Source organism: Panicum hallii, chromosome 4 (assembly GCF_002211085.1).
Source record: "Panicum hallii strain FIL2 chromosome 4, PHallii_v3.1, whole genome shotgun sequence".
Lineage (NCBI taxonomy): Eukaryota > Viridiplantae > Streptophyta > Magnoliopsida > Poales > Poaceae > Panicum > Panicum hallii.
Window position 1 is genome coordinate 47908468 of NC_038045.1, and position 27094 is coordinate 47935561.

At 47.7% G+C, this 27094-nt stretch overlaps 4 protein-coding genes and 1 non-coding gene across 6 annotated transcripts; 1 reads left to right on the top strand and 4 right to left on the bottom strand.

Annotated features, from left to right (window-relative positions):
* Positions 1 to 693: 693 nt before the first annotated feature.
* Positions 694 to 2298, bottom strand: LOC112890580. Its single transcript, XM_025957447.1, has 3 exons — positions 2002 to 2298; positions 1793 to 1884; positions 694 to 1192 (listed from the first exon to the last, which is right to left on the bottom strand). The coding sequence occupies exons 1-3, from the start codon at positions 2215 to 2217 to the stop codon at positions 694 to 696; spliced, it is 807 nt and encodes a 268-aa protein (XP_025813232.1). The 5' UTR covers positions 2218 to 2298.
* A 2782-nt stretch (positions 2299 to 5080) lies between these two features.
* Positions 5081 to 8467, bottom strand: LOC112888403 (protein trichome birefringence-like 1). The gene is made up of 5 exons (XM_025954612.1): positions 6611 to 8467; positions 6324 to 6516; positions 6029 to 6222; positions 5783 to 5941; positions 5081 to 5689 (listed from the first exon to the last, which is right to left on the bottom strand). Exons 1-5 carry the CDS (start codon positions 8335 to 8337, stop codon positions 5347 to 5349), a joined length of 2616 nt encoding a protein of 871 aa, XP_025810397.1. The 5' UTR covers positions 8338 to 8467; the 3' UTR covers positions 5081 to 5346.
* Positions 8468 to 14352: 5885 nt separating this feature from the next.
* On the bottom strand, positions 14353 to 15019 carry LOC112890719. Its single transcript, XM_025957570.1, has one exon. The coding sequence runs from the start codon at positions 14853 to 14855 to the stop codon at positions 14553 to 14555; it is 303 nt and encodes a 100-aa protein (XP_025813355.1). The 5' UTR covers positions 14856 to 15019; the 3' UTR covers positions 14353 to 14552.
* Positions 15020 to 16376: 1357 nt separating this feature from the next.
* Positions 16377 to 16458, top strand: TRNAS-GCU. The gene has a single exon. It is a non-coding gene; the product is annotated as a tRNA-Ser (tRNA).
* A 785-nt stretch (positions 16459 to 17243) lies between these two features.
* Positions 17244 to 26664, bottom strand: LOC112888814 (pantothenate kinase 1-like). 2 transcript variants are annotated; one of them, XM_025955153.1, is made up of 18 exons: positions 26036 to 26664; positions 25788 to 25928; positions 25359 to 25393; positions 24604 to 24720; positions 24268 to 24387; positions 24090 to 24184; positions 23919 to 24012; positions 22980 to 23111; positions 22463 to 22575; positions 22141 to 22264; positions 21706 to 21822; positions 21502 to 21596; positions 21346 to 21439; positions 20640 to 20765; positions 20450 to 20562; positions 19201 to 19254; positions 17804 to 17993; positions 17244 to 17688 (listed from the first exon to the last, which is right to left on the bottom strand). In XM_025955153.1, the coding sequence occupies exons 1-18, from the start codon at positions 26169 to 26171 to the stop codon at positions 17557 to 17559; spliced, it is 2028 nt and encodes a 675-aa protein (XP_025810938.1). In that variant the 5' UTR covers positions 26172 to 26664; the 3' UTR covers positions 17244 to 17556. The 2 variants fall into 2 exon arrangements, with proteins under 2 accessions (XP_025810938.1, XP_025810939.1); XM_025955154.1 differs by lacking the exon at positions 19201 to 19254 and having other exon boundaries at positions 26036 to 26661.
* Between the last annotated feature and the right edge of the window lie 430 nt (positions 26665 to 27094).

Consider the following 27094-nt stretch of genomic DNA (forward strand, 5'->3'; position numbering starts at 1 on the left):
CGAACGCGCGCCGACGGCTCAGCCCGCCGGCGTGCATGCCGAGCTGGTGCTGGTGCGGCGCAGCACGTTCTGTTTGCGCCAGTCAGCACGGTCCCGCCTCGGCTTGTCGCATGCCCGCGTCCCGTGGTAGCGCAGGGGGCGTCAGAATAAAGTTGTGCTTGCTGCCTGCCTGCCTGCCTGCCTGCCTCCCCTCCGGCCGGCTGCTTCAGAGAGCGGTGTACGTGCACTCCTACCCTGCTGCTTCTGACAAGCGACAACCAAACACATCTCGCATACTAGTACTACTGTACCATGGCCACCAAAGACAGTTTCAGAACGGAAAAAAAAGGTGTATCCGTAAGCATTATTTGGTTGATTTTGATCCCCAACTTCCACGTCTCCAGTTCATCCCTCGTCAATTTCTTGCACTTCCACGACCAAAAGCCCTCGCAATTTCTGCCCCCCAAAGTTGCACCGATCACACAGGTGCAGGAAACTTGCATGATTGCAATAATTCCGGCCGCACGGCACGGCGGAGACCGGCCACGAACGCCGGCCGGGTTGCTTTACTGTGTCGGCACCTGCCCCTGCTCCGTGCCACCGCCGACATTCAAAGTCCCACCAAAAGAATTGCAGCGAGGATTTAATTTTCGCGTCGCCGACCAGCGAGATGCGCCACTAAAACGAAAGAATTCCGCGGCTCGAGCTCGATCCCTAGCAGGGCGGCAGGCTCGGCGGCGCCTCGGCCCTGGGCGGCGGCGCGGCGGTGATCGTGACCATGGAGGCCGCGCCCACCGCGGCGGGGACCGTCGTCCTGGCCCCGTGCTCGGTGCGCCCGAGCCGGCCCCGCGCCGCCGCGGCGGCGGCGGCCGCGGCCGCGCTCCGCATCCGGCCCTTGCCGAGGTGGTGCTCGCAGAGCGAGTACCCCACCAGCGTCGGCTGGCTGCACCGCCACCCGCGCCCGTTCACGCGGCTGCACCGCGAACCCTCCAGCAGCACCGCCGGGCCTCGCCGCTTCTTCGCCCCGCCGCCGCCGTTGCTGCCGGACACGGCCACCGCCGGCACCAGCGCTAGCTGCAGCGCGCCGTTGCTCGCCGCGCGCTCCTCCGCCTTCGCCTTCGCCTCCGGCTCGGCCTTACCACCGACGCCGCCGGCGCGCGCCACGCCGTCCTTCTGCTCCGTGCTGCGATGGCCATTACTCACCGCGCCGAATCTGCAAGTGCAAGACATACCAGTCGTACAAACATTCCAGCAAGACCGACTTTTTTTCAAAAAAGAAAATAACTGAAGCGATGCAATGTGCAATGTGCATCGGCTCTGGACGTGCACCGAGCCGCTAGGGGCCAAGCGTGACCACGCGCGGATACAACCAAGCCGCTAGGCTGGCTGGTGATCGACAAGTAGCACTCCAAAGTGGCAGCGCAAGGCAGGCAAGCAAGCGACCAAGACGTGCGCATGGGCGACGGAAACAGAATCGTGCGTGGAGCCATGGACGGATCGCGGATGGGAGGACGTGCCTACAGGGACAGGGGTGCCTTGGGGGGGTGGCGCGCTAAAATAATTGGATCCGTGTCTGGTGTCCCTCGTGGCCTCCCTCATGGCTCAAGCTGGCATTGCATATTTGCATCGCCCACTATGAACCAGTGGATAGAACACTAGAGCAGAGAAGATAAAAAAGGAAAAGAACCTAGAATGCTTTCCCTTTTCTTTTAGTTTTAGGTGGTAGTAGATAGTATATATGTATCTATTGTGCAGTCAAAATTGCAAAGGTGCTAGTGGCAGTATCTTTCTTTTGCAGTTGTTTAATCCGTACCTCCTGTGACCACCATCACCAGCTCCAACTCCATGCTGCTGTGCGCCACCCATGCTCCTGCCGCCGCGATCCGCCACCACATTGTCGTCGTCCTGCGCAGCCGAGAGCCACAAAGACGCAACGGATTCAGCTAGATCTGGCCACCTCCTCCGCGAGTGCAACTTGCGCAAGAACCGGAGCTGCAGAGACAACCAAGAGACGCGACGCACCTGCGGCAATGCCAGGCGCCTGGCGACCCCGGATTTGTGCCCGAGATCCGCGCCCGCATGCAGCAGCTTCGCCTCGCGATCCTCGCCGCCGCCGGCCGCCCCGAGCCACCCCCGGCTCCTCGCCGCGCTCCGCTGCGGCGTCTGCGGCGCGGTGGTGGACGTGGTCGGATCTGAGCCCAGCTGCAGGGCGGGCTGTGGGCGCCTCCTGATCCTCATGGATGAGAGAGAGATGGGAGCAGAGAGAGAGAGAGAGAGAGAGAGAGAGAGAGAAGGGAGGGTGGCAATGGTCGGAGACGGGAGATTTGGGGAGGGTGCAAATTAAAGAGGGAGGGCTTTTGGTTCCGGCTTGCCTTTTCATGCCTGCGTGTATTCGTGGGGATGCAGTAAGTGTAGAATAGTGGTAGATGGTGCAGTTTTTTCCAGCACAGCCCGCTGTCTTGGCTTGGCCGGGCATGCACATGCTCTCACCTGCGCCGGAGGGCGTCGCCTGGCCGTCGGATCCGGGATCCGGCGGCCACCGCTCGCCGCCGGCCGATCCGCGAGGCCGTCACTGGCGTAAGAAATCGCGCGACGCCATGTGCGCCTGGACCTCTGGCGGTGTAGTGTGGGGATGTGAAAAGCTATCGAAATGTTTTGGTTTTAGTATGGCAGAAAGTACAGGCGTGCTGGTAGAGGAGCACGTCCAGGCAGTGAGACAAAAAAGCGCGAAATCGAGATCCCACCCACACGATCAAACATTACTGGCCAAATCACGATTCCTTTTAAAACCGTTTCTTTGATCAAATCCTCCATCTCTCTCTGATCTTGCTTGGTCGATCTTGTTTTTGAGACTCGTTGTGGATCTCGAAAGAAAGGGTCGAACAGTCAGATCGAGGTGGGGGCGCGGCGAGCGATTAGTCAGACGGAGCAGTGGCGAGAACTGGGGAGCGAGCAGGGGGCGGAAAGCGAAGAGAGCTTGGTTGGGGGCGCTGCCTGTCAGGGGGAGCATGTGTGGCCGACGCATCCACGTCCAGCTTTTGGGCAGCATGGGGGGGCAGGAGGAAGAAGACAGTGAGAACGAATCATCTGCGGGCGGGCGCAGAACAGTTGGCAGCCCATATATAGACGGCGCCTCGTGGGCGTTTCCATGCCCGTGCAGATGATGCTCGGGATCGGGCCAGCGTAACTGGATGCGGTTTTGGTAAGCCATTGATGTGATTCTGGTCTCGCGGAACGGTGGCGAGACAGTCGAGAACAGGGAAGTGCTACGTTTACAGATCGAGGGAGGAGAACGATGCAGACACGGCAAAAAAAATTGCAGCTTTGGTGATTGGGGATCGCAGATTCGTGTCTCCAGCGTGAACGGATCTGCCAGGCGAGGAAGAACGGAAGAGGACGGATGGGCGAAAGGGAGGAACTGTACGAGAGGGCCTCTCATGGGCTGAAAGGATATGCTTGCGCCGATGATTGCGGGCTCTTTGGCCCATGGGCTATGAACTGTACACGGCGGCGGCTTCAATACTGTGGCGTTGCGAAAAGAATTCTACAGTACCTCCTCACAAGCAATGCCGTTGATTTTGTTTGCCGAGGGATGCTGGTGAAGTACCACTGCTCAGGTTAGGCATCAACAGAGCCGGTAAATGCGGCCACCTTGTTCGAATTTCGAATTTACCGACGCGCCGCAAAAGGATTCAGCAAAAACGGCGTGAAGATCACTCACAGTAGGGTTTAAATAGAGGCTGCTGAGCTATCAATTGGCACACGAGATGACGAGAATGAGGCTTATGAGTAGGAGTAAATTAGTTCCTTCGCCCCAACAAAAGTTCGGCTTAGTTTCTTAGCTTCTTTTCGATTAAACTTGCTTATTGGCCTAAAAACGAATTTTGTTTTGGTTCTTAGCCTTTCCGTTAGTTTGATAAGCTAACGGTGTTAAAAGCAATACAAAATAACTCTTTTACCCCTAGTGCCAAAGAAACACTACAACAGCGTACAGTAAAGTCATACAAGAATTTTAGCCTGCCTATTATCATTAATGAAAAAATTGGTTATAATTTTTCTACCAAAATAAGTTATAATTTTTTCTTAACGATAATAGGCAGCCTAAAAATGTTTGTATAACTTTATTGTTCGCTGCTGTAGTGTTTCATTTGGTGCTAAGGGTAAAAGAGTCATTTTATGTTGGTTTTAACATCAAACTAACGGAAGGGTTAAGAACCAAAATAAAATTCGTTTTAGGCCAAATAAGCAAGTTCAATTGAAAAGGGAGAAAAAAATTAAATTTATTTGTAGACCAAATAAGCAAGTTCAATCGAAAAGGGATAAAAAAAACTAAACCGAACTTTTGTTACAGCCAAGGAACTAATTTACTCTATGCGTAACGGCACCACGGAACTATCTCCTGCTTCAACACAGATGAGCACCATGATGTTATCTGCGGAAAGCAGAAAAAACACCTTGCAAAAGTTTTTTTTCCTGACTAATGCGAGCAGGCCATAAACGACTGAGAGTTGACACATCTCTGTAAACATGTTTCAACCCACAAAGGCCGTGATCATTTTTTTCCTTGACTTTGCAGACGAACTGCACTAGTGCAAAATGCCGACAGACTCGGCAGCAAGTGCAGACCAGAATTTCTCAGCGAAAGGGAAGAAATACAGACCACAAGCTAGCCTCGTAAGGTCAAGCAGTTAGGCACATTAACAGCTTCCCCTAAGTGCCTAACCATTTGCGTCGTGAATGGCACTCCTTCGACCTTTCAATATGCATCGTGAATGGCATGCAGGACATGTATAACTGCTCATGTAGGTACTTCCTAGTACATTGTTCACTAGGACAGAAATGCTGGCAATGGAGGGCGGTCTGTACATTTAAAGACCCCAGCACAAATATTTCATCATCCGTACATGGGGCATTAAAGCCTACCATTTTCCAACAGTTAGATCTTCATCTGAAATAGACAGGTAGGTACTACATCTTCCCAATCCCAGATTCATTCCTTGAAATGAATTTCAAATGGAAAAAAATATTTAAAGTCTATACTGTGAAGCAACCTTAGACACAAAAAGAACATGCAGGGAATCACAGAAGACACAGGAGCATCTATATCATCACATCTATACTATTTTCTTATTTCTGATTATAGCTAGATATGAACTTTACAATATCACGTCCCATAAGCCTCTACTGAAGAATCTGTGTTGTTATTGAGAGGTAACACTAACTGGACACAGTTTACTCTCTATATGGATTTAGAAAAAACCCAAGGTCTCGTGTTGACCTTAATTTGATGATTTGATCACCGTGTTGACTATTATCCTAGACAACAACAGATCATATACAAGCACCCAGCAAAAACCCTACTTGCCTTTATTGTTGGCGCATTTGATGCTGTCTGATCAAAAGTTGAGCATAAAGCAGCTCATTCCAGGAATCTGGTACTCCAGGTAGGCACCAGTGGCTGCAGTCCTGATATCTCTCGGGCGATCTCCTCTCCTCGTCGGTCAGGTTCTGCTTGCGGTAAATGGACGGGTGGGCATCCTTTCTGTAGTCAGTCATTCTAGTTATGTTCAAGTAGACAACTGGAGTTTTCATCTCGTGGATCACATCCTCCAAAATGCTCATCTTTGGTGGGTAAGTTGAAAGGTACTGCTCATTTGTTATCGGTTCACTCTCCTTGTCGCAGCTTCCACCTGAATTCCATTGGCCGCCACTGCATAGTGGAGATGCAAGGAAATAAATTTGTTCAGATGACACAAATCAAATATGGCATGTGGTAATTTGCAATAGAAAAGGCAATCCACACCTAAAATGAGATGCTGAGTAGCCTCTGAATAGCACAGTGGTTTTTTTGGGGTTAACATTGGCATCAATCCACTTGGACCAGGTGAGAAGAGCTTTATGAAAGGCATCCACGACATTAAGCTCACTATACACGTGGTTGCCTTCTTGATAGTAGTCCTTCCTGTGACACGTTCAATCTGTCATTAGTGTTTAAGCGAGAATGAAATGGGAATGTTTGTTCAACCAAAGAGCAGTTAAGGTGAGATACCCCAGAGCAGTTTTCTCATGTGTCCACCAATGGCCAGTATTGAAGATTAGAAAGTCCGCATCCTTGTACTTCGGAGACGATTGCTCAACCAGATCTAGCCTGAGAGTTTCCTTTTTCTTTCCATCGCTGACTTGCATCTCCCATTCCCGGACTAGGAATGGGGAGCGGAAGAACTCCACGCTGCAGTTGTAATCCTGAATGACATGAATGGAAAAGGCAATTAGGCAACGATACTAATTAGTTAAATGAACAGACACGTGTGCAGTATAGAATCTGAACTTCAAAGAATATATACCGTGAACAGGAAGGAGTATGAGCCTTCGGTCTTAAATTCACGCCTGCCAGATGCCTCAAAAACCTTCCTCTTGTCTTTGACAGAATTCCTCAAAATACACACAAGGGATTCCCACATGTTCCTATTGAGTGAGTCACCGACGAAAACAAGTCTTTTTCCTCTCAGCCTCTCCAACATGTCTGTCGGGTTCAATCTGATATAACAAGAACATAATTGGGCACATTACACACCAAGCTTGAAACCAAATCACTAAAATTATTGCATTGTTGTAATGACCTTATCCTCACCTTGGAATACTGCATCCACTGGGTTGCCAACGGAGCTTCTGGTAAGCTAGATCTCGCCGACCATTGAGATAGCAGTCAAAGGGCTCATCAATGTGAGGACATGATCCCTCAGGGTAGAGAGGGTAGGAGTCATCCCTAACCCAATGCCCATGGAACATATCACAACTGGCCACCTGCTTGAACCAATCAACTTTCTTGTTTCCACTAGAACCATCATCCTGAGTAGCATCTCCCTTCTGCTTATTTACTGTACCACTGCTTCCACCAGAAGCAACTCCACTGCTTGTCTGTTCCTGATTCCTAACAGCTGGAGATGCTACAACCGTGTTGTTCTTCCTGGGAGATCCAACTTCTTTCTCCCCTGCCAATGCCAGACTGCCCGTTTGATTACTAGTTGGAACAGCACTCACACTTGTACCATTACGCTCACCTCCGCCATTGCTCTTCGCCGAAGTAGAACTTCCAGCTGATTTATGGTTTGCATCACCACTTCCACTCCCTGGCTGAGCATCTGAACTATTATTTGAACTAGCCTTCATATCTGTGCTCATTGCCGGACTGGAGCTTCCGGTTGATTTACTGCTTGCATCTCCATTTCCACTCCCTTGCTGAGCATCGGAACTATTATTCGAACCAGCATTTCTATCTGTGCTCTTCGCCAGACTAGAATTTCCAGTTGATTTATGGCTTGAATCTTCATTTCCACTCCCTGGCTGAGCATCTGAACTTTTACTCAGATCAGCCTTCTTTTCTGTGCCACTTCCAGAAAAACCACTTTTCCCGGCTCCAGCAGCAACTTGTGCGTCGGCCTTCAACGAGCTGCTATTTCCAGAAGCAGAACCACTGGTTGGAACGCCACTTCCATTTCCAGCCTGATTATTAGAAGATCCAGTGCTCAAATCAATCTTCTGCGAGCTGCTACTCCCAGCAGAATTATTGCTGGGAACAGAATCTCCAACTTTGGCCTCGGCTCTCACAGTGCTGCCTTGTCCGGCAGCAGCGTTGCTCGGGGCTCCGCTTCCACTTCCCGACTGCTTGTCAGTCTCCGCCACGGCTCCGTCTCCGGCGGCACTACTGGCTGGGGATCCACTGCCGCCTCCCGCCCTACTACTGGAAACGCCTCCGCCGTTTCCATTATTCCGATCCACCGCGCCGTTCGGCGCACCGCCACTCGACGCAGAATTATTCGTCGGAGCTCCGCCTCCGCCCTTGCCGCTGATGGTGGTTCCGGCCAAATCGCTGGCCGGAGGCACACTCCCACGGCCGGCATTGCCGATCGGAGCACCAGCGCCACTTCCCAACTGCTTACCAGACCCAGGCGCGGCAGAGCTGTTGCTTCCCGCGGCACTCCCCACTGGTCCACCGCTCACCTTGCCCCCGCCGCCGCCCGATCCGCCTGCCGGGGCGCGCAGAGGGCCCGGCGAGTGGGCGGGCGCGTCGGCGGGCAGGATGGACGAGAAGAAGCTTGAAATCTGCGAGCGGTACGGCGCCGTGGACGCGTACACGCCGCCGAACCACGAGGCGCCTCCCGCCGCCTCGCCGGCGCCGGCGCCGCCCGCGGAGGAGGGCGCGGCGAGGGCGACGTAGGCGGTGAGCGCGGCGAAGGCGGCCGCGAACCCGTACAGGATGAGCCTGGCGCGGCGCCGCGAGCCGCGGCCGCCGAGCGGGCTGAGGGGCCCCGCGTCCGCGCACACCAGGCCGCCGCTCTGCTTCCACAGGCTCTTCATGCCGCCGGGCCGCGGCGGCGCCGGGCTACGGCGCGCCGCGCTCCGGGAGATGTGGAGCGCGGCAAGTGGACGGAGGGGGGCGGAGTCGACGGACTGGCGAGCGAGAGTGGCCGCGGCGCTGGTGGCGGTGGGGGAGGAGGGGGAGAGGGCGAGTGGTTTGGGAAGCTTTGGGGGGCGTTGGTGGGTGGTGGCTATAGTAATTTCGGGGAGCCAGAAAATAACAGACTCGTTAGAGATCTGTTTAGATTTTGTTTAGAGGGGTCATGGAAGGTCAAAAGAGAAACTGCAAGATTGCAGTGGTCAAAATAGGTAAGCAAGCGGTGCAACTTCACGAAGAAATATTTCCCGCATTACCTGCAACTTTTATGGGCGACTTTCCATATTGACTATTCTTTTTATCATGTGTGCTTACCGGTTTCTACAAAGCAAAGATGATGTTTAGTTAAAAAAACATAGATGATGAATTCCTGTAATTATTCATATATTTCACGTACTCTCCATTTACTCCTACTTCCCAAACCACTCTGGCCTAGCATGTGAATTTAGAGGGTGTTTGAATCCAAGGGTTAAGATTTAACCCTGTCACATTGTATGTTTCGGTGCTAATTAGAAAGGCTAAATATAATCTAATTATAAAAGTAATTGCGGAAGTCTAGGACTAATTCGCGAGTCGAATCTATTAAACCTAATCAATCTATAATTAGCATATGTTTACTGTAGCATTACATGGGCTAATCATAGGATTAGTCCCGCGAATTACTCTAACGATTATGCAATTAGTTTTGTTATTAGTCTACGTTTAATACTTCTAATTAGCAACTAAAACAGTTTAGCCCTGCCGAATCCAAACAATCTATGTATTTGTTTTGTATTTGTTGCGAGAGTTGCACTGTAAGACAATATGCCGACAAATTTAGAGATAAAGCTAGGCCTTGGGACTTACATAGGTGTCAACACGTTGCAGGGCCGGGTACAGTGGTATAGACAGCTGATGTCTGTTTTATGCGTCCGTGTTATGTGTAGTCAATGTAATAAGGTAAATAACAGAAGTCATTTCTACAAATGGGTAAAAAATATCGTCAGCAGAACTTCCTCTCACGCATGCTTCTAGACCGGATGTTGATTCAGATAAATCCTATGCCGCATGGGCGACAAGAACGGTCCCTAGCTGTGCGTGGCCATGCGGGCGTGGTCAAGGAGCCCAAGATAGTGCAAATTCAAAACCTTCCTATGCACACCCAAACTGGAGTCTCGTCGAGCATGCCGTGGATAGGCGTCGAGGCAGAAGCATGCAGCTAAAATTTCACCTATTGTGGTCGAAATAAAATGGTGCCTATCTTTATGATATACTAAGAGCTAAATCAAAATATATATATATAAACTCTCAAAATTCAAAAAGATAAAATCAGATGAAGAAGGGTCGGAGCAGGCGTTGCTGTACCGAGGGCGGGCACCCCCGGACGCAGCAACTATAAAAAGCCGCGCCTCAGAGAGCGGGCCCACGCCGCTGCTATCCTCGCCGGGCCTCGATGGCTTGATGATCTGGCTGCGCGGCTCGCGACGCGCGTGCCCGTGTTCGCGGCCGTGTGGATTTCCGGGAGGCGCCGACAGGTGGGCCCGCCAGACGGGACGAGCGGAGTGGGCGGCGCGGAATCCTTGCCACGTGATTTGCCATTGGTAGGAATAGGAATGTAGGATGACGGTGGCGAGGGACGCGTGGCGGCGCCCTAATTATGGCGATGGTGCCGCCCTAGCAGTAACTGAATTGAGAATAGGGACGGGGAAATTGAGGGCCTGTTTAGTTCAGCATCTGTAAAGAAAAAAAATTTTGTAAAGAAATTTTACTAATTTGAAGTACTAAATGAAGTCTATTTACAAAACTTTTTGCATGGATGGATTGTAAATCACGAGACGAATCTAATGATGCTAATTAATCCATGATTAAGCAATAATTAGCGGATGGTTACTGTAGCATCACTGTTGCAAATTATGGATTAAGTAGGCTCATTAGATTCGTCTCGCGATTTACAGCCCATCCATGCAAAAATTTTTGTAAATAGGCTTCATTTAGTACTTTAAATTAGCAAGATTCCTTTAAAAATTTTGCGTTTACGGTTTTTTTGCGTTTACGAGATGGGAACTAAACAGGGCCTGAATAAGATCGCTGGCGAGACATCATAATGTCACATTAGTGTGTCTCCCTTTTGGTTTGAGAGATTTTATTGTTTAATCCCCAGGTTAAACTATTGCCCCGGTAAAACATGTAGCATCGAAAGGGTTCGAATAGTATACAAATTACGAAAATGCAAGTTCACATTTTTCAAACCGTCTCGATTTTGTAGCTACGAACAATGATACTTTTTTTCTGCAAGCATGCAAACAAGACTACTACCTCCCTTACAAAACAATGCATATGAGGAGCTTGCACTTTTAGCTCTCCTACGTTTTTGCGAAAGAAATTAGCTCTCCTACGTTTTTTCGAAAGAAAAAGAGCTTACCCTCTCAGCTTCCAAGTCCTGCTTAACATAACTGCAAGTAGTTGTACAATACTCTGCAGATTTTTTTTTTTGTTTTACCTCCTCCTACACACTGCTACTATTAAACAAAAAGAATAAAAAAAGGAAAATCACGATGACTACTGTGGTACGGTGGAGGATGGATCTTGCATTGCCTCGTCTTGACATGAGTGTCAGTTGACAAACAATATGCACACCAGCTAGTGCGCCTCTGCTTGCCGTGTCCGTACATGTGGTTACGTTGGGGCACAGGGCCAGGGAAAATGGGCGTCGGTACACTGGCGTTTGGACTTTAGGCGACCCGGTCCAGAAGCGTACGGGCTGCTCTGCATCGGAAAGCGGGAAAAACTACGTTATCTGCTGTACGAGCAGTGCAGGCCCAGCTGGGCCAGAACGGAACGGGACGGGGTTGCGAGCTGAGACGCCGATGCAGGGTCAAACCGTCCACCTGGCCTGGTGTGGGCGGAGCATAGGGATTCGGATCTAATGGAACCCAATAGTAACAATCTAGCGGTGCATGCCACATAAAATACTATTACTAGAGCTAGCTAGCGTTCTTTTGCGGCTCCATCACATGCGCCCCGAACCCGGCCATGCATGGCCATCGATCGCCGTCCGGCCGGGGGACCGACCATGCATGTAGCATGCTGATGATGCTATCGCAAAAGGCTCCGATCTGTGTGGCCTGATGGTGTTTCCGGTGTGGGGTTGCTTTCAGGGATTCGATCGTAGCTTGCCGATACCTCCATTCTTAACTGCTGGCCAGATGCCCCGGTCCGTTGTCGTGCCGTCTCCCTTTGGTTAGCTTACATTTTTTTCCCCGATCCACTGGCGGGTCTCTTTTACCAGCTTCATGATCAAAGCACCAGTTTTCCTCATTTTGCTATTTGTTTACTGCTTACCGGATCGTTGGTCTTAATCAAGTGAGCATTCCGAGAAGAAAGCCTGGTCAGACAGTCATTAGTACGAGAAGTAGAGCACTAGGTGGAGATCCATGGAGTGCGGTCGAAGCAAGGCAAGGGCGTGGCGCTTTAATCCTGGCTTTGCGAGCATGGCCGTCCGGTGCTTGAATCGTGTAAAGGTAAAAAGGGAGGGGGGAAAGCATGCATGGTGTGGCTTGCTAGTGCTTGTTGCTAATGCCATCCAGGCGGCGCGTGACGTGGCTGGGGCGGCAAAAGCATAGTAATATGGGTACCGGTAGTAAAGTAAAGACACGAAGATGTATGGCCTACGGGCTCATGTGATCGTGTAGCCGAGTGGCATCAAGCTGGGAATGGGATCGGCGGATCGATGCATGCATGTGGCTTCAACGTACACGCACAATGGTCAATGTCCGGGTCCGTAATGTGAAAAGGAGGTCGTACGAATTTCACGGCCGCCGCATGGTGCATTGGTGCGGCAGGTCGCGGAGCATTTTCAGGATGGATTGCCATGTCCGGTACTGAAAACTATACACTGCCTTGATTCTGGGATCACGGTTCAATCCGGACGCAGATGACATCGGCAACATGGACACTGCTCGATATTGATATTTGTCCATGGATACTGCTCCATTCTATTTTTGTCAATAAACGCTATATATTTGCTATAAGATACTACATGTATTATAATATTTATTTTATTTAAAAAGAAGTAAGAGAATTAAAAGAAAGACCAAAATATCCTTGACATCTTATTCTATCCATCCGATCCCTCCCTCACCCTCTCCCGCCTATTCCCCGGCCACGTCTGTTCCCAGCTCCATCGTTCTCCACCAACGATAGACTGGAGGCGCTGCCGACCACCATCTGCAGCCCAGGTAGCGGCGCCGCCGGCCCCAAACCACACCAAAGTCGACCCTGCTCGTTTAGCCCCGCCTCATTTCCACACTAATCAGTGCCGCGCTCCACCCCCAGCCCACGAATCATGCACCGTCGACCCCCTGAACCGGCGTCCTTATTACTCCCCGACGTCGACGCCGCCGCGACATGTTATATTGTGCCTTGTGCTGGCTCTAAACATGTATGGTTCTGCTCCTGCTGGGTATCATTGGTCATTTTACATGTTGTCTCTCTCCTCTAAACCAGAAAATTATTATTTTAATGGATATGATTTCTTGTAGCGAATATCCAAACTTGAAGAGTGTCTAGTAGCAAATATAAGATTGAGCAGTGTCCAGCACTAAAAACCAACAATGAAGAGTGTCGAGCTGCAAAATTACCCATATAGCAAGCAAGCATCATAGTAGATCGTACAGCACACCACTGCTGGGGGACCGACAGCCTGACCCGGTGGCTGCTTCATCAGCAGAAGCAAAGCGAGCAGCCACCAAAGTGTGTGCGGGGGCCCAGGCCGTTAAGCGGCAGCCCGTCCCCGAGACGGGAAGCACGGGCCCGCGCCAGACGCGGCAATGAACAGGGCCCGGTGCGCGGCAGGCCGGCAGGGTGCCGGCCGGGGCCACGCCGCGCCGACCCAGGAGCGGCGCGGCACGTCGGCGTACTGGCCGGCTGCCGGCGACGTCCCGGCGGCAGTCGCCGGCGCGACCCGGCGTGCTGGGCTAAACTGCTCCGTCGGCACGCACGGCGGCAGGCCGCCGTCGGTGGACGTGCATTGCGCGTCGGTCGGACAGACAAGTAGCCGAGCTGGGCGGTCGGGTTTTCCATCGGTGATCGGGTGGGGGATGGGATCGAAAGCGACGGTTAAAGGCCCGGCTTGTCCTGTCGACACGAACGCTGGTGTGGTTTGGGTAGTGCGATGTTGACCTCTGGTATGGCGGCCATGTTCTCCCCTCTGGTGGTCACTACGGGGGACCATGGACGATTCCATCTCCTTTTGGCCATGGGAGCACAAGGGTATGCCGCCCATGTCCTCGATGGGTTGGGCCTGCGCCGTAGCAGCTCCAGGTGTGGTGCCAGTGCTCCATACGCCAACAACTAGCCAAATGTGGGGGCGGTGGGACGAATAGGCACACGACACCATAAGCTGTTTCGATGTAACTACAAGTTCGTAGTGGTACTTGTAGCAAACGTTTTCTCCTGTCTTGTTGTGCATGGCTGCCGGAAAGACGATTGCCTGAACTTTTCAGTTGGTTAGATTTCTTACAGTGGGACTGAGTCTTTGACTACCATGGATACTTGTATTTTTGATTAATTTGTTATTTTTAATGGAAGGTGCCATGTTGTACTACATACTGATGGGTCAGCCAGCCGTTGTATACGATGATGGAGTGGGCCGTAACCGGGCTTTCGAGGCTACTTCCAAACTGTCTGCGCAAATAGAAAGAGCCCACCCACTTGATCTCATTTGGGCAAGTAACCTCTTATTTGGAAACCGGCCCACTGCTACGCTTTGTCAAATGCAAACAAACAGCTAGCGATCGTGCACATCCGCTACCGAATTAGTATCTGGTGAAACAATCATCAATGGGGCCAGAGAAAAACAGAGAACCATTCAGAAAAGTGACCCAGACTCCGAAATTCCAAGTCAAGCTCAATGCGCAAACGAATAAGAACAGAGCTCAATACAGAAACTATCTGTACATACATAGAACCGTACACGAGTACACGTCACACCTCAAATACTACCATTTACATATAATAATAAATGAAAATTTTGGTGTGGGTAGTTCCTAGTACTAGTTAGGCTTAGGAATTAGGATCGGTCGATCACTATGTTTGTTTAATCCAGGTGCCGCCGAGAACCATGCATCGAGCCGAAGGATCACTTCAGCCAGCTGGCACGCTCGTCAGCCCCCGGATGATCCAGCGGCGAAGGCGACGGCGCGCCGGCGCTGCCGTCCTCCGGGACGCCGACGGGGACGTCGGAGAACGCGGCCAGCACGCGGCGGACGCTCATGCTCCGCATGGGCCGGAAGCTGAGCGACCTGCTCGGCGTCCTCCCCGGCGCGAAGACGTCCGACGACCTGCGCAGGATCACGTAGACCAGCGCGAACACGGCCACCTTGGCCAGCGCGTCGCCGAGCTCCGGCGAGACGGCGAACGGCGTCGCCTCCACGTTGCCCATTGCTGCTAACGGTCGATCACCCTGCTCGATCGCTGCGCTGTGATAGGTCACTCGCTATCGATCGACGGCTTCAAATGAGAAAGATGGATAATGATAAGCTCTCTGTGATCTGTGCAGCTAAGCTAGCTTGTGATCGAAGAGATAGACAACGGAGTATGTGTGCGAATTGGTTTGGCTTCTTCAGTTCTTGGATGGGTTGGTTTATATGGGCAACGCCAGCTCGATGAGGCCGCCTGTGCAAGGCTTGTACGCAAGCGATGGTGTGCGCTGGGGTCTCATCAGATCGATACGTGTTGTCCGGCTCGATTCGGTGTCTGTCTCTCGTGCTTGTGGGCGAAGGAAGGAGGCGCAAGCCTGCACGTTTTGTTTCCACTAACGAAACTTTTATTAGAATGCACCATCAGGGTACTCAACTTTGTCTGTCTCGGACCTTGGAACCTTTTCAGATCCAGCGTTGAACAGTGTCTTTGGAGGTTGGCACGTTTGGAAATTAAAGCAGGGTTCAGTTAGGTCACTGTTGTTAAGCTGAGTGCCTGCGTTGTTTGGAAGAATGGTGGACGATGACGACGACACCAGCTTAGGAGAGATGAATGAAGGATGCACGTTCAAGTTTCTGTAAGAAGAAGCACAAGATGATCGAAGCAATCCCTGACTCCATTTGAGCAAGCTCGATCAAGCTTATCCAGATCCGAGCTGATTAGAGTGTGAGGTCACGTAGCAGTTTGCTTGTGATTCAGAGTAGAGACACACACAGAGATGTGCAGTGCTGATCCAGTCCTGATCGATCTGGTTAGCCGCCAACCTAGCAGCAAGGATTATAGCGCGATCCATTCTCGTGGCGTGTTCTGCCGGGCCTAGGCGGCCCGAAACCAACAGGAGGACACAGCGTCAGGGCAACGTGAGCTCACGTGGCGGCCGGATTCTCCGGACGCGGTTCCAGGGAGCTAAGCTGGCTCTTGCAAGCCAAGCAAGTGCTCAGTGGTTTTTGCAGCGTCAGCGTCCGAGCCCATGCTTGCCTCGCAAGCCCCTTCGGCCATGCCTTGCTTGCTTGTTCACGCACGGGACTGGCGCCAGGGCCAGCACTGCGTTCCGCTCACTTGTCGTGGTGAGTAACCGCCGGGAGATACCAGAAATGTGAATGTGTGATGTCGTCGAGTCGTGTCACTTTATGCAATGCTAGTTTGCCGGTTTTCTGTCCACTCCTGGGAAAACAAAGGCATGTAGCTAGCTTTGTTTTCGCAAATGGAGCTGACATGTGGGCAAATCATACGGACTACCGTAGGTTGTTTTGGATTTTCTTAGTTGTTGCTATGCATCTAGACTGTCTAGGTGCATAGCATGTACTATTTCAAAATGATTAACATTTTAAAATGGAAGGAGCATATGGTTGGCATGAGCTTCTTAAGACGACATACAACACGCTGAGCTGCCGTACCAGCTCGTGGCATACGGGGAGTTGGGAAAGATGGCTGCCTACAGTGTTTCAACTTCTTAAATGTAACTGTATGAAGCCTTACAGCCGTCGCTTTGGCCGAGTGGTTAAGGCGTGTGCCTGCTAAGTACATGGGGTTTCCCCGCGAGAGTTCGAATCTCTCAGGCGACGTTACCTTTTGTTTCTTTTTTTTTCAATTTTTTATCCTATTTCAGCTCCTCTAATCGAGCTATCACATAAAAATATTTTCAGACTGAATTCGGAATGGTCTTTGACTATTGGAAGGGTAAATATACAGCAATACAACATACACCGTAGCAAATAATCAAGCTATCACATAAAAATATTTTGTCGGGCTGAATTCGGAATGGTCTTTGACTATACAGCAATACAACATACACCATAGCAACATGTTTGCTGATCGTCGAAAGAAGAGGAAGAACTAATATGGCTGGGAATTCCGTGATGCAGGGGCTAGAGGCTAGAGTAGCTCCTGCGTCACGTGAATTTAACCAGGCCGGACGCTAGGCTAGCTCCCACTCTAAAGAGCTAACCATCCAAGCTGGCCCCCGCTCCCTGGAATTCTGTGATGTAGAAAGACAATTTTCCCTTTTGTTTTTGAATCGGAAGCTCCCCAGTTTTCTGTACTCCGTTCGGATCTACTTGAAAGCTGTTCGATCGTCTGAAATCTCTGACCCGATGTGGAAGTCCGACGGATTTAATTGAAAGCAGGCGTGCTATTAGCTAAGAATGAGCAGGTGAGGCATCTGATAAATGCTGTCACTACTACTTTAGATGCACCCAATAGAAAACCAACCAATCTCAAATTGCCGGGCTTCAGTTTACTATGGGCACTCTTTTCTGCAATGACATGGTGACCGGGACAGGCGTTGTGTCTTTTTTTTCTCTTTCAAGGCCCTTGATAAAGAAACAAAAATAAATGAAGTTTCCAATCCCACCTGAAACTGATTGTTTTATTCCGAAGAAAATGGGAAAACAGATACTATTCTGACAAGACCGGATAATTACTAGTTTTGATAACTACTTATACAACATTTATACACACAGGAACAAGGCTATATGAAGGGAGCAAATACAGAGGCTCTTGTAAAGAATAAGAATAATTATACAACACAGGCTCACTAGATGAGCAATGCTAAGTGACATTTCTTTTTTGCCAGACTGTAGTCTTCCTATACGAGTTACAATTTTTAGCCATTTTCTAAACTGTTATAGGTTACAACAAACCGAGGCTGGCGTTTTATTTGTTCACAAGGTTGCACCTCGCAGCTTAGCTCTCAACTCTGCGTTCTCACTCTGTAATCGCTCAACCTCAGCCTTAAGCGCTGCGTTGCTATTCCGTAAGCTTTCAATTTCCCCTTCAAGTGTATTATTTTCTCCCTGAAAAAAGACAGCCCAGAAGAAAAATGCCATAGTAAGAGAACTTGTTAGGTTGGCATTGGCAAATTCTATTATAGTTTAGCCAGGTTGCTTCCTGCTGATGTATGGCTCTTACGTTCTCCTGTTGTTCAGTGACAGGTAAAGATGGGAATTGGCCAGTGTATGGTGCGCCAAGCAAGACCTCCCTAATGACTTCATGTGCCGCCAAGCTATCAATGCCCATGTTCTCGTAACTCCAAAATGCACCCAGTGTTCCCAAGAACCCTTCATGACATAGAAATGTCGTCTGGACTTCACCTTTGGACCTGGAAGCAAAGAGGTAAGGAACTAGACTAAGTGGACATGTAGCAAACACAGTCATGGTGCTGGATAGCAAATTTCAGTAAGTATAATAATATTCGTCACATCTCCCTAGAGATGAAAACGGTTGGAAATGATTGGAAGCAATATCGTTTATACGGAAATGATTCCTGGTTGATCGCAAATTTCCATATTTGTAAAGTAACTATTTAGTGGCGAGTTCAATACGATGCAGAAAAAATTTGGGAAAAGTCCACTTTACAACCTCCAATTATCACAAAAGTCTGATTTTCAACTCAACTACAAAATCGAACAGCAAGGGCCATCCAGTTTAAATTTAAAAATCATAATAGTTTATTTTAAATTAGAAAATATGAAACTAGTACCTTTTTTACTAAAAGATGGAACCTACCTACCTATTGGTACTCTACATGTCAGTTATTTGGAACTACTTTGTTCCTTCCTAGTGTTTTTTTTGCTTGTACTCACATCTATTATTTTTGAATAAATCAGATTCAAATAACTCAAAATAGAACACTTACAAATAGGTAATATCTTTAGAAAAAAATTGGTTCAAGTTTCATATTTTTATTATTTAATATGAATTAGTTTAGATTTTCTTTTTAGATTTGGACTAGAAACTTTTAGTTTTCAAAAAAATGAAAAAACACCTTTCATACCACTCAAAAGGACTATATCTGTCTGGTTTTGACAGTTGGATGGTCTTTGGTATCTGATTTTGTAGCTCGTGGTTCAAAACCAGACTATCGTGCTAGTTGGAAGGTGGAAATTGGAGTTTTCCAAAAAATATAGAAAATCCAAATTTTATAGGAAGACGCGTGTTCATACCTCAAGTATTGCAAAAGTGTGACATTCATCCCTTATGTTTCACTCGGTGCAAATTAATCCCTTAACTAAACAAGTGCACTAATCATCCCCACCTCAATCTAACAACGATTTAGGACATGTAATCATCTAACTAACTATTGCTTACCCATGTCATGTGCTAAGTGGAAAACATAAATGTCACTAAATTTTTTTAGGAAAATCTCTAAATTTGCTATCCTATAAAATTCAAGCTTCATGTCAAATCCTGTAGAATTGAAGGTGGGAGTGGTCTGCCATCTTGCACGACCCAAGAAGGCTACACCCTCTTATGGTGCAAATGGGAAAGATGAATGACATCAGCATGATGATGATGAATAGCACGACCTGAGTGACTCCCATCCTCTTCCTTCTGATGCCATCATGGCCGCCATCGACAAGCTGGCAAGGGTTAGGTACGGGTAACAAAGGGGAAGGGGAATTTTTCTATGAGAAAATAAACAAAACCGATTCACACCGAACTATTATAGCGATTGGTTCGACTCAACGTGGCAATGATCAATCATGTGATTCATGGCCTAAACCGCTCTTAATGGCACTAGACATTGTTAAGACGAGGTGGGGATAACTAGTGCATTGATTTCGTTAGTTAATGGATTGATTTGCACCAATTGAAATGTAAGGGATGAATGTCGCACTTTTGCAATACTTAAGGGATAAAAAGCAAATTGTTTCCAATTTTGCATACAATAAGCGGTTTCCTTTTAATGGCGGCTCACTACAACTGTTGTCACAGCGATTAGCCTCGCTTGGTGGTGGTCAGCTCTGTGCGGCAACGGTAGCCCGCGTGTGTTGCAGACGTGGGTTGTAGGGGCTCTCAAGTCAAGGCTGTGCTTGGCTTTATGCTACTGCTGACAATGGTGACACTTTCGGGAGCATGTACCTCCTTGGAGGTATCGTTGTGTGATCCCCCACCCAACGGTTTTCTTTGGTTAAAAAACCTTTCGTTGGCGGCGTCGACAGAGTTGTTCCCTCCTTGGAGGCTTTGCAGAGGAGACCCACACCTCTATTTCTTTTCTCTCTTTTTTTTACGACGGTACCAGAATCTGCGGTGGTGGTTTGGTTGGCGGCTACTGGTTTTGTTCTGGTTGTGGTGGTGATTGGTGGTGATCCACGGAGGTAGGCGACAACTTGGCAGGAGGCAGTCTATGTAGACCGGCACGGAGGCAAGTCAGGCAACTACTCATGTATGCCTCTGACTAGCTTTGCTTTGGATGAGATAGCCAGCTGAAGGCGTCTCCTTGCGGTCATTGTCATGGTGGCGCAACAATGGTAGCACCAGGTTCTTCGTCGGAGTTGTGGCATGTGTTTTGTTTGAGGTCTCCAACTAGCCTTGTTTGTTGTTGTGTGGTCGTTTTTGTTGTGTGGTGGTGGCATTGTTGTGTGTTGTAATTGTGGTCTTTTTTTTTTCTTTTCCACCTTCTCTATTAATACATAGACCGGCAGTTAACCTGCCAGATTCTCTTAAAAAGGATTGGAAATACTCGTAAAGTATCACTTCTATGGAAACGAGCCCCGGTAAACGGGATTTTTCTTTCCACTTTCATCCCTACTATATCACAATTAAAATTCTTACCAATATTTTAGGGATCGAGAGATCTTGTCCATAGTCTTTTCATGACCACAGACGTAAGCACCTCTGAAGAAAATTCTCTTTAGGCCTGAAAGATTAGCCACAAAGTAGGCTATCTAAAAGAGAGGGGAAAATAAGGTCAGAATAACTAATGGATGATAACTAGTAACCACATATCTGGAGAGAAGAATACCTGTCCAATATTATAAGTGAAAGAATTCAATAGAGCAGCAGCAAGATCCTCTATTTTGTAATCTGATAGTTTGCTTGAGTTCACTTTTCCAAAGCTAGCCGCAGTAGTGGATGCTGGAAGACCAATCTGACAAAGAGAAACAAGAACTAATGGACACACTGATAATTATTCATTACAATTTGTCACATTAGGCTAACAAATCAAAAGCATTGCAACACCAATTCTGCATACATATATTTTTGAACTTACAAGGTTAATTGAATATTACACATAATGGTTCAAGAATTCTAAGCTAATGTGCGCTAGTTTCATTGCTTCCATGATAAGTGCACCAAATACCTAAAACTGATCTTATATAAAGGAAGCATTTATTAAACATCCATCTTTTAAATAATGACAGTGGTATCTCCCTATACGTATATAAATGTGAATCGGAAGCCTTTGATATTTACTGTGGCCTGATGGATAGAAAGTGTTGTAGTTTAACTAAGATCATGATGGCTGTTTTGTGCACTTTCTGCAATGTGCAACTTCGTATGTATTTTTCTTATTTTCTTTTCCTGCTACAGAACAGAATAGACTACTTCCCAGGTCATTATTCAGCAGAGGCAGTGTGATATTCGTAAAAAAGAAGATCTTAGAACCAATAACCATAAGACAGCTGTCGCACATAAAAGGCCTCTTTTTCAGAGGATATCATAAGTACCTTTGGATAACCTTCTTCCCCATATATGTCTCCAACAGTCAAATCAACGGACAAATTATTGCCCCTCTGGCTCAACTCCAAGAATTCTTCATAACTAAAAGGAAAAGATTAATTATGTAACCAAAAGAAAATCTCATACCAGTATTTGGATAGTACCTTGAACAGCCAGTCAAAAGCCTGGCAAGACCAAGAATAGTACCGCCACCTAGATGGGATCCTATAATTCTTTCAAACTTCCCCTTACCAATTACCTGTTCATAAAATTATGTTGCTGTGAACAAGATATTTTAAAACATGTTGCTGATAACAGCTGACTGTTGAAGAATATGATTAATGGACAGAGAAGCAGTTTCGGTGTACCTCTATCATGCTGACACCTGATCCGATATTAACAAGAAGGTAAGGAAATATATTGCTATCGTTCTCTTCATCTGATAATATTCCATCAACAGGTGCTGCTGACTCGTGATGAGGCTCCTATGTCAATAAAAAGGCAGAGCAGCGAAAATACCACATTTAGCTTGGCAATTATAAATCCTTGTATGTAGAACCTACATTGAACATGCTTCTCTAATCACTAGCCACCTATGTTGCATACTGAAAAGGTTCATAAAAACATATAGATCAGACTGGTCAAGGTCAGCCTGGAATCATGGTTTACTTAAGCATGCATGCAACTTGTAATGCTGGTTACTGAATAAAAGCATTTACCTTATACATAAAGCAAGAGAGTAAAACTTCATGTGAATAGGGCAACAATGATAATATGAGCCGGGTATCCTTGTTGAAACTCACCTTCTCTTTTGATTCCTCGAGGGTAAGATTTTCACCACTGAGATCTCCATAACTCATCAGGGCACCAAGCGCTCCCAAATACCCCTCATGTCTCAAGAATACTGCTTGCATTTGACTCTGTGACCTGATCCATGCATATGTTTAGATTCTTGCCAGCCTAGACTAACAGAAATCCTACCCAAACTAGTTCTGAACGTAGAATCTTCATAATGATAAAGCTAGAGAATTCAGAGTCAGACACTGAAATATAGCATACAGTTCCCCCCTTTTTTCGAATAACAAATGTATGGACAGAGTAATTAATTGCATACGAAATGCTTACCAGAAATCAATTGCAAAAGAAATGTTTTCCATTGTGCTTTTATGCCCACGTATATATGATCCACCAAAGAAGACCCTTCGGAGGCCCAGGAGTGATGCAACTAGGAAAGCAATCTGAAGGACACGTACTGAGAGTTGAGAACAATAATAAATATAACAGAAATAGATGAAAACCAAGATTGAGCAGTCTCTGACAGTGCTCCTATCTTGTTGGAGCTCATTTCACAAAGTACTTCATATGTAAATCTTCCTATCGAGCCATTTCACCTAATAGAAATAAGTCAGCAAACTTCCATTCCCTCACACTAAACTTTAGAAAAAGGTGTTTTCATACCATAATTTTCTTAAAAACAAGTGAATATCTAGATTGTTTCCTTCAATAAAAGAAATCTTGGGTGTCACAGATGCAAATAGCTATGAAGTAGCTGGCAGAATTTATTCATTTTTTCTCAATATTTTCATTTAAGAGTAAGAATTTAATTTCATAAGAAGCAGACAGGAAAAGAAAAGGAACTTGCCTGTGCAATGTTGTAGGTAAAGGCGCTCAACAATGTGGATGCAAGGTCTTCAGGCTTATAATCTGTCAGCCTTTTTTTGGAAGTAATAACTTTCCCAAAGCTAGAAGCAAGAGTTGACGTTGAAAGTCCTTGCTGGCACATATAAGAAATAAATCAATCAACCATTCATGAGGACTGATGCACAACAATGATAAGAGAAAGGATAGATAAGTTCGAACACAACAAAAGATCTCTTAAGGAATAAAAGATGATGACAGGAATTTCACAGCAACTAAGAAAGAAATATGCTAGAAACAGGCTTCCCTCAAATTGAAGTTATTTTGATTATGATTAAAGAACCATTAGATATCATTAGGGGAACTTATGTAGACTTAAGAAAACTACTATAAAAAGATTCACATTAACTCCCACATCCAGGTTTACATAAACTCAAGATAAAATTCCTAATAAAGCTAGCAAAAGTCCTCTTAATACGTGAGATATCCCAAATATTAACACATGAACTGCAATATATTAGTTCTCGAAGATACACATGCCAACCAATCTAGTCATCAGAAACATAGATGTATGTATGTAACCAATCATATGCTAAGCAGTTATAGTGTCACGTGGATTCAGCAATGCTAGACAAATGAGTCTATCCAAGGAACATATATCTGTATTCTGTACTTCTGTAGGTTGTTATGGAAACCTATGTAAGATTTGTCAAAAAGAATCATAAGTAATGATGCTTTCAATATTCACCCAGCAAAAAAAGGAAAGAAAAATAAGTAGGAAGAACCTACACTCCTACATACTAGAGCAGTAGTGGCCCCACCAAAAGCTAAATCAGAAGAACAAAATGCATATCAGAAATTAAAAACAAATCGTGACAGCATCATAGAAGAGAAATGATATGCTCTTAATCAAAATACAGCAACAGAAGGGGTGAAGACAAACCTTCTGGCAGACAAGCTCTCCGCATATATCCTTGACAATTAGATCAAGAACAAAGTTGTCCCCTTTCTGGCTTAATTGCAAGAATTCGTCATAACTAAGAGAATTGTAACAGGTTAGTAGGAGGAAACAGTAAACAAGTCATTGCATGATGCAGAAAAAGGTTGATATTACCTCTTACAGCCTGTTAAAAGTTTCGCTAAACCAAACATGGTACCACCACCGATGTGTGTCCCAGTTACCCTTTCAAACTTTCTATTTCCAGTGACCTACATTATGCTTAATAACATATTGTCATATGAGTTACATTGCAATGCGCTTCCAAAAAAGTATCTCTGCGAAGAATTACAACCTTCAGTATGCTAACTCCTGAGCCAATGTTGACAAGTAGGTAAGGAAATAAGTTGTTTGGAGAAACATCTACTGGATTCCTCTGTCCATTCATGTGTGTGAAGGCTGCACCAGGGATATTCTGCAAGATGCATAAGTTAAAGGAAAAATGTGTTATGCATCAAAATAAATAATGTGTGGCTAATGAGCTGACTATGTAATTTTCTCAAGACTGTGATGGAGCCACATAAAATAGTGAGTAAAAGTTAAAAATAAAACTTAACTATAAGGAGACACGCAAGAATATTTGTCAGTGAAATAAGATATGACAAATGCAGCTAATGAGCTAAGGACTGACCTGCAACAAAAAGTTTGCTCCAGAAACAACGCTATCCATTTCATCAAGCTTGTCCAAACAAACACCAAGTTTCTCCCGAAAATCATCAGAAAATTTATATGCTCCACCGCCTGTAGCCTGTGCATGGTATCTATCATATACTTTTTCTCAATTCTTTGGAAAATAAAGCACAAAAGCATGTCATGCAACAATCTTCTGTTCTGAATGACCGATACTTGTAACACCAGACATCAGATTTTGACCAGGATAGTTCCAGTAACTACATGTACATATATGATATCATATTAGGGAGCCAGGTAAAAGCTCTGTTTTCAAAGTTCAAGGAAAAGTTGTACTCTGTTTCTCAGAGGACAATATGCCAAAATATTATTTCCATAACTCTATATGAATTACCAATAACAGTGACAGTGGAGAACAATTATTCAAGAATAACTTGAATAAAATATAAACAAGACTATAAATCTACTTAGACCATGTTGATAATTTTTACATGCCATCTCAAGAAGGAATAACGATTTCAGTGAATTTTGTCAGCAGCATCTCCACTGGCATAATGAACGCAACAGAAGCGAATGGAAACATTAAACACAGGGAATTTTGCTGATAGTTTGTTTTGTGTACGGATAGAGGTAACCATTTTCACTGAATGACCTTGCGAATAAATACAAGAATTGCCAACTGCCGAAACGGACTTCCTTTGCATTGATATCTCTATCATTTTGCTATATAAATACATTAGGACAAGAAAAAGTTACCTTCAGCGGCACGTTTTCTTTGCCTGACCTTGTCCCTGACATACAAAAAATACAATTTAATACACAATAAAACAGCACCTCACGACATAACCAAACGGGTAGGTTGAATTTAACATGCGAGTAAGAACAATATCGTGCTCCAGGTCAGCATAGGAAATTACTGGACCAACCTATCCAAAATCCAGAGTAGTTGTCAATTTAGATGCCACTCAAAAAGGGAAACAAAAGTAGGTACGCTGAGAGTTCGTCCTACACTACAATGGAAATTTCTAAATGCGGCAAGGAATATCCCAGCTCCTGACCAGCTCGTGGCCACCATCAAGCCTATAAGCTGTCCTACTAATTTCTCCCAACCAACAAGCCACCGAATCCTACAGTGGCTACATACTGAGACTCGCGCGATCTCAAAATCCAAGGATGAGCGCCTACCGTTGCAGCCGAGTAGCTCCTTTGCCCGGATGAAGTCGAAGCACTCCTGCAGCCGTCGCCTCTCGAACTTGGCGAACCGCAGCTCCGCGCCGGAGCCGCCTCCCTCGCAGCTGGCCGTGTACACCAGCTTGATCAGAGTCCCTGCGACCACAAGGAGCCCGCCGCACGCCGGCACCCATCAGCACCCAGCGAAATTCAGAAGGATACGAGAGCAAAATCGAGAGACAGTGGAGCCCGGAGGAACGTACCGCCGATGTCGAGGGCGACGAGCGGGGACGCGGCAGGCTGGCGCGGGAGAAAGATGGGCGGGTTGCGGCCCTCGAGGTCCCCGCGGATCTCGGCGCCCGAGAGGTCGACGCCGCGGCAATCCATCGCCTCGCCCATGCCCGCCGGGCCGCCGTCACAGATCGCCGCGCGGGTCCCGGGATCGCGGCGCCCGCATTCGCCTCGCTCGCCTCCGCCACCCTCGTCGCCGCCGCCTCGGTTGGACTGACTCCCGCGGCTGCTGTGCTGCCGGCGGTCGGGACTCTCCCTCGCTGCTGGCTGGCTGGCTGTCTCGGTCGCGTTGCGTGGTGGCGTGGCGCGGGCGGAGTCGTGCTCAGGCAGCGGGTACAAGTGTGCACGCGCGATCTCTTTCGCTCGCTCGCGCCGCGCGGCGGCAGTGGTGGACTGGTGGTGGCCTGGTGGGGGGAGTGGGGGCGGGTTGGAATTATTTGGGTGGGGTTTGGTGCGGGTGGTGGTGAACTGGTTCACCGGTTCGGAGGCCAGGAGTAGAACGGAAGCGGAATGATCCGGGTCGCGTGCGACTGGGATCCGGCGGCGGCCGCGCCAGGCTGGGCCTGCCTCGTTCCGGCTTCGGCCTCTCGCCGTCGCCGTGTCTGTGGTGGTCTGCTTGAAGAGCCGTTCCCTTCTTAACATGTCCACCGGCTAGTCGTGGTTCATAAATGGTGGGGTCAGGCACGCCGTACCCATGTTGAATTCTCTTCGGAGTTCAGTCAGCCGTCAACGAACCAAGCATGGCGGCCATGTTTGGATTAGGCCGGCGAGTCATTGCTTACGCAAACGAGCTGAGAGAGATCTGCTGAGATTTTTCTCTCCGTTTTCTTCTGCTGGCAGCGAGGTTGACAGCGATCTTGGCGCAGCTGATCCCCTTGGTCGGCTCAGCATACGGATCACGCCCGCCCGGGTAGCCGATCCGGTTACAAACTTGCAACTTCTGCCGCCCAACCTCCCCAGTCGCTTCTGCCGTTTCCGAGCACGACGAAAATTGGGTACCCGGTGCTCCGACTTCCGACCAACCAATAACA

What these genes read in the sequence shown, in the direction of transcription:
- LOC112890580 (XM_025957447.1), bottom strand. Translation starts at nt 2,217, where the DNA reads ATGAGGATCAGGAGGCGCCCACAGCCCGCCCTGCAGCTGGGCTCAGAT. An exon ending in GGCGCCTGGCATTGCCGCAG is followed by an intron (nt 1,885 to 2,001) that starts GTGCGTCGCGTC and finishes TCGGCTGCGCAG; the next exon opens with GACGACGACAATGTGGTGGC. An exon ending in GGTGATGGTGGTCACAGGAG is followed by an intron (nt 1,193 to 1,792) that starts GTACGGATTAAA and finishes TTGCACTTGCAG; the next exon opens with ATTCGGCGCGGTGAGTAATG.
- LOC112888403 (XM_025954612.1), bottom strand. Translation starts at nt 8,337, where the DNA reads ATGAAGAGCCTGTGGAAGCAGAGCGGCGGCCTGGTGTGCGCGGACGCG. An exon ending in AGTGGATGCAGTATTCCAAG is followed by an intron (nt 6,517 to 6,610) that starts GTGAGGATAAGG and finishes TTGTTATATCAG; the next exon opens with ATTGAACCCGACAGACATGT. An exon ending in CATACTCCTTCCTGTTCACG is followed by an intron (nt 6,223 to 6,323) that starts GTATATATTCTT and finishes CATGTCATTCAG; the next exon opens with GATTACAACTGCAGCGTGGA.
- LOC112890719 (XM_025957570.1), bottom strand. Translation starts at nt 14,855, where the DNA reads ATGGGCAACGTGGAGGCGACGCCGTTCGCCGTCTCGCCGGAGCTCGGC.
- LOC112888814 (XM_025955153.1), bottom strand. Translation starts at nt 26,171, where the DNA reads ATGGGCGAGGCGATGGATTGCCGCGGCGTCGACCTCTCGGGCGCCGAG. An exon ending in CTTTTAACAGGCTGTAAGAG is followed by an intron (nt 24,013 to 24,089) that starts GTAATATCAACC and finishes CAATTCTCTTAG; the next exon opens with TTATGACGAATTCTTGCAAT. An exon ending in TCTTTTGCAATTGATTTCTG is followed by an intron (nt 22,265 to 22,462) that starts GTAAGCATTTCG and finishes TGCATGGATCAG; the next exon opens with GTCACAGAGTCAAATGCAAG.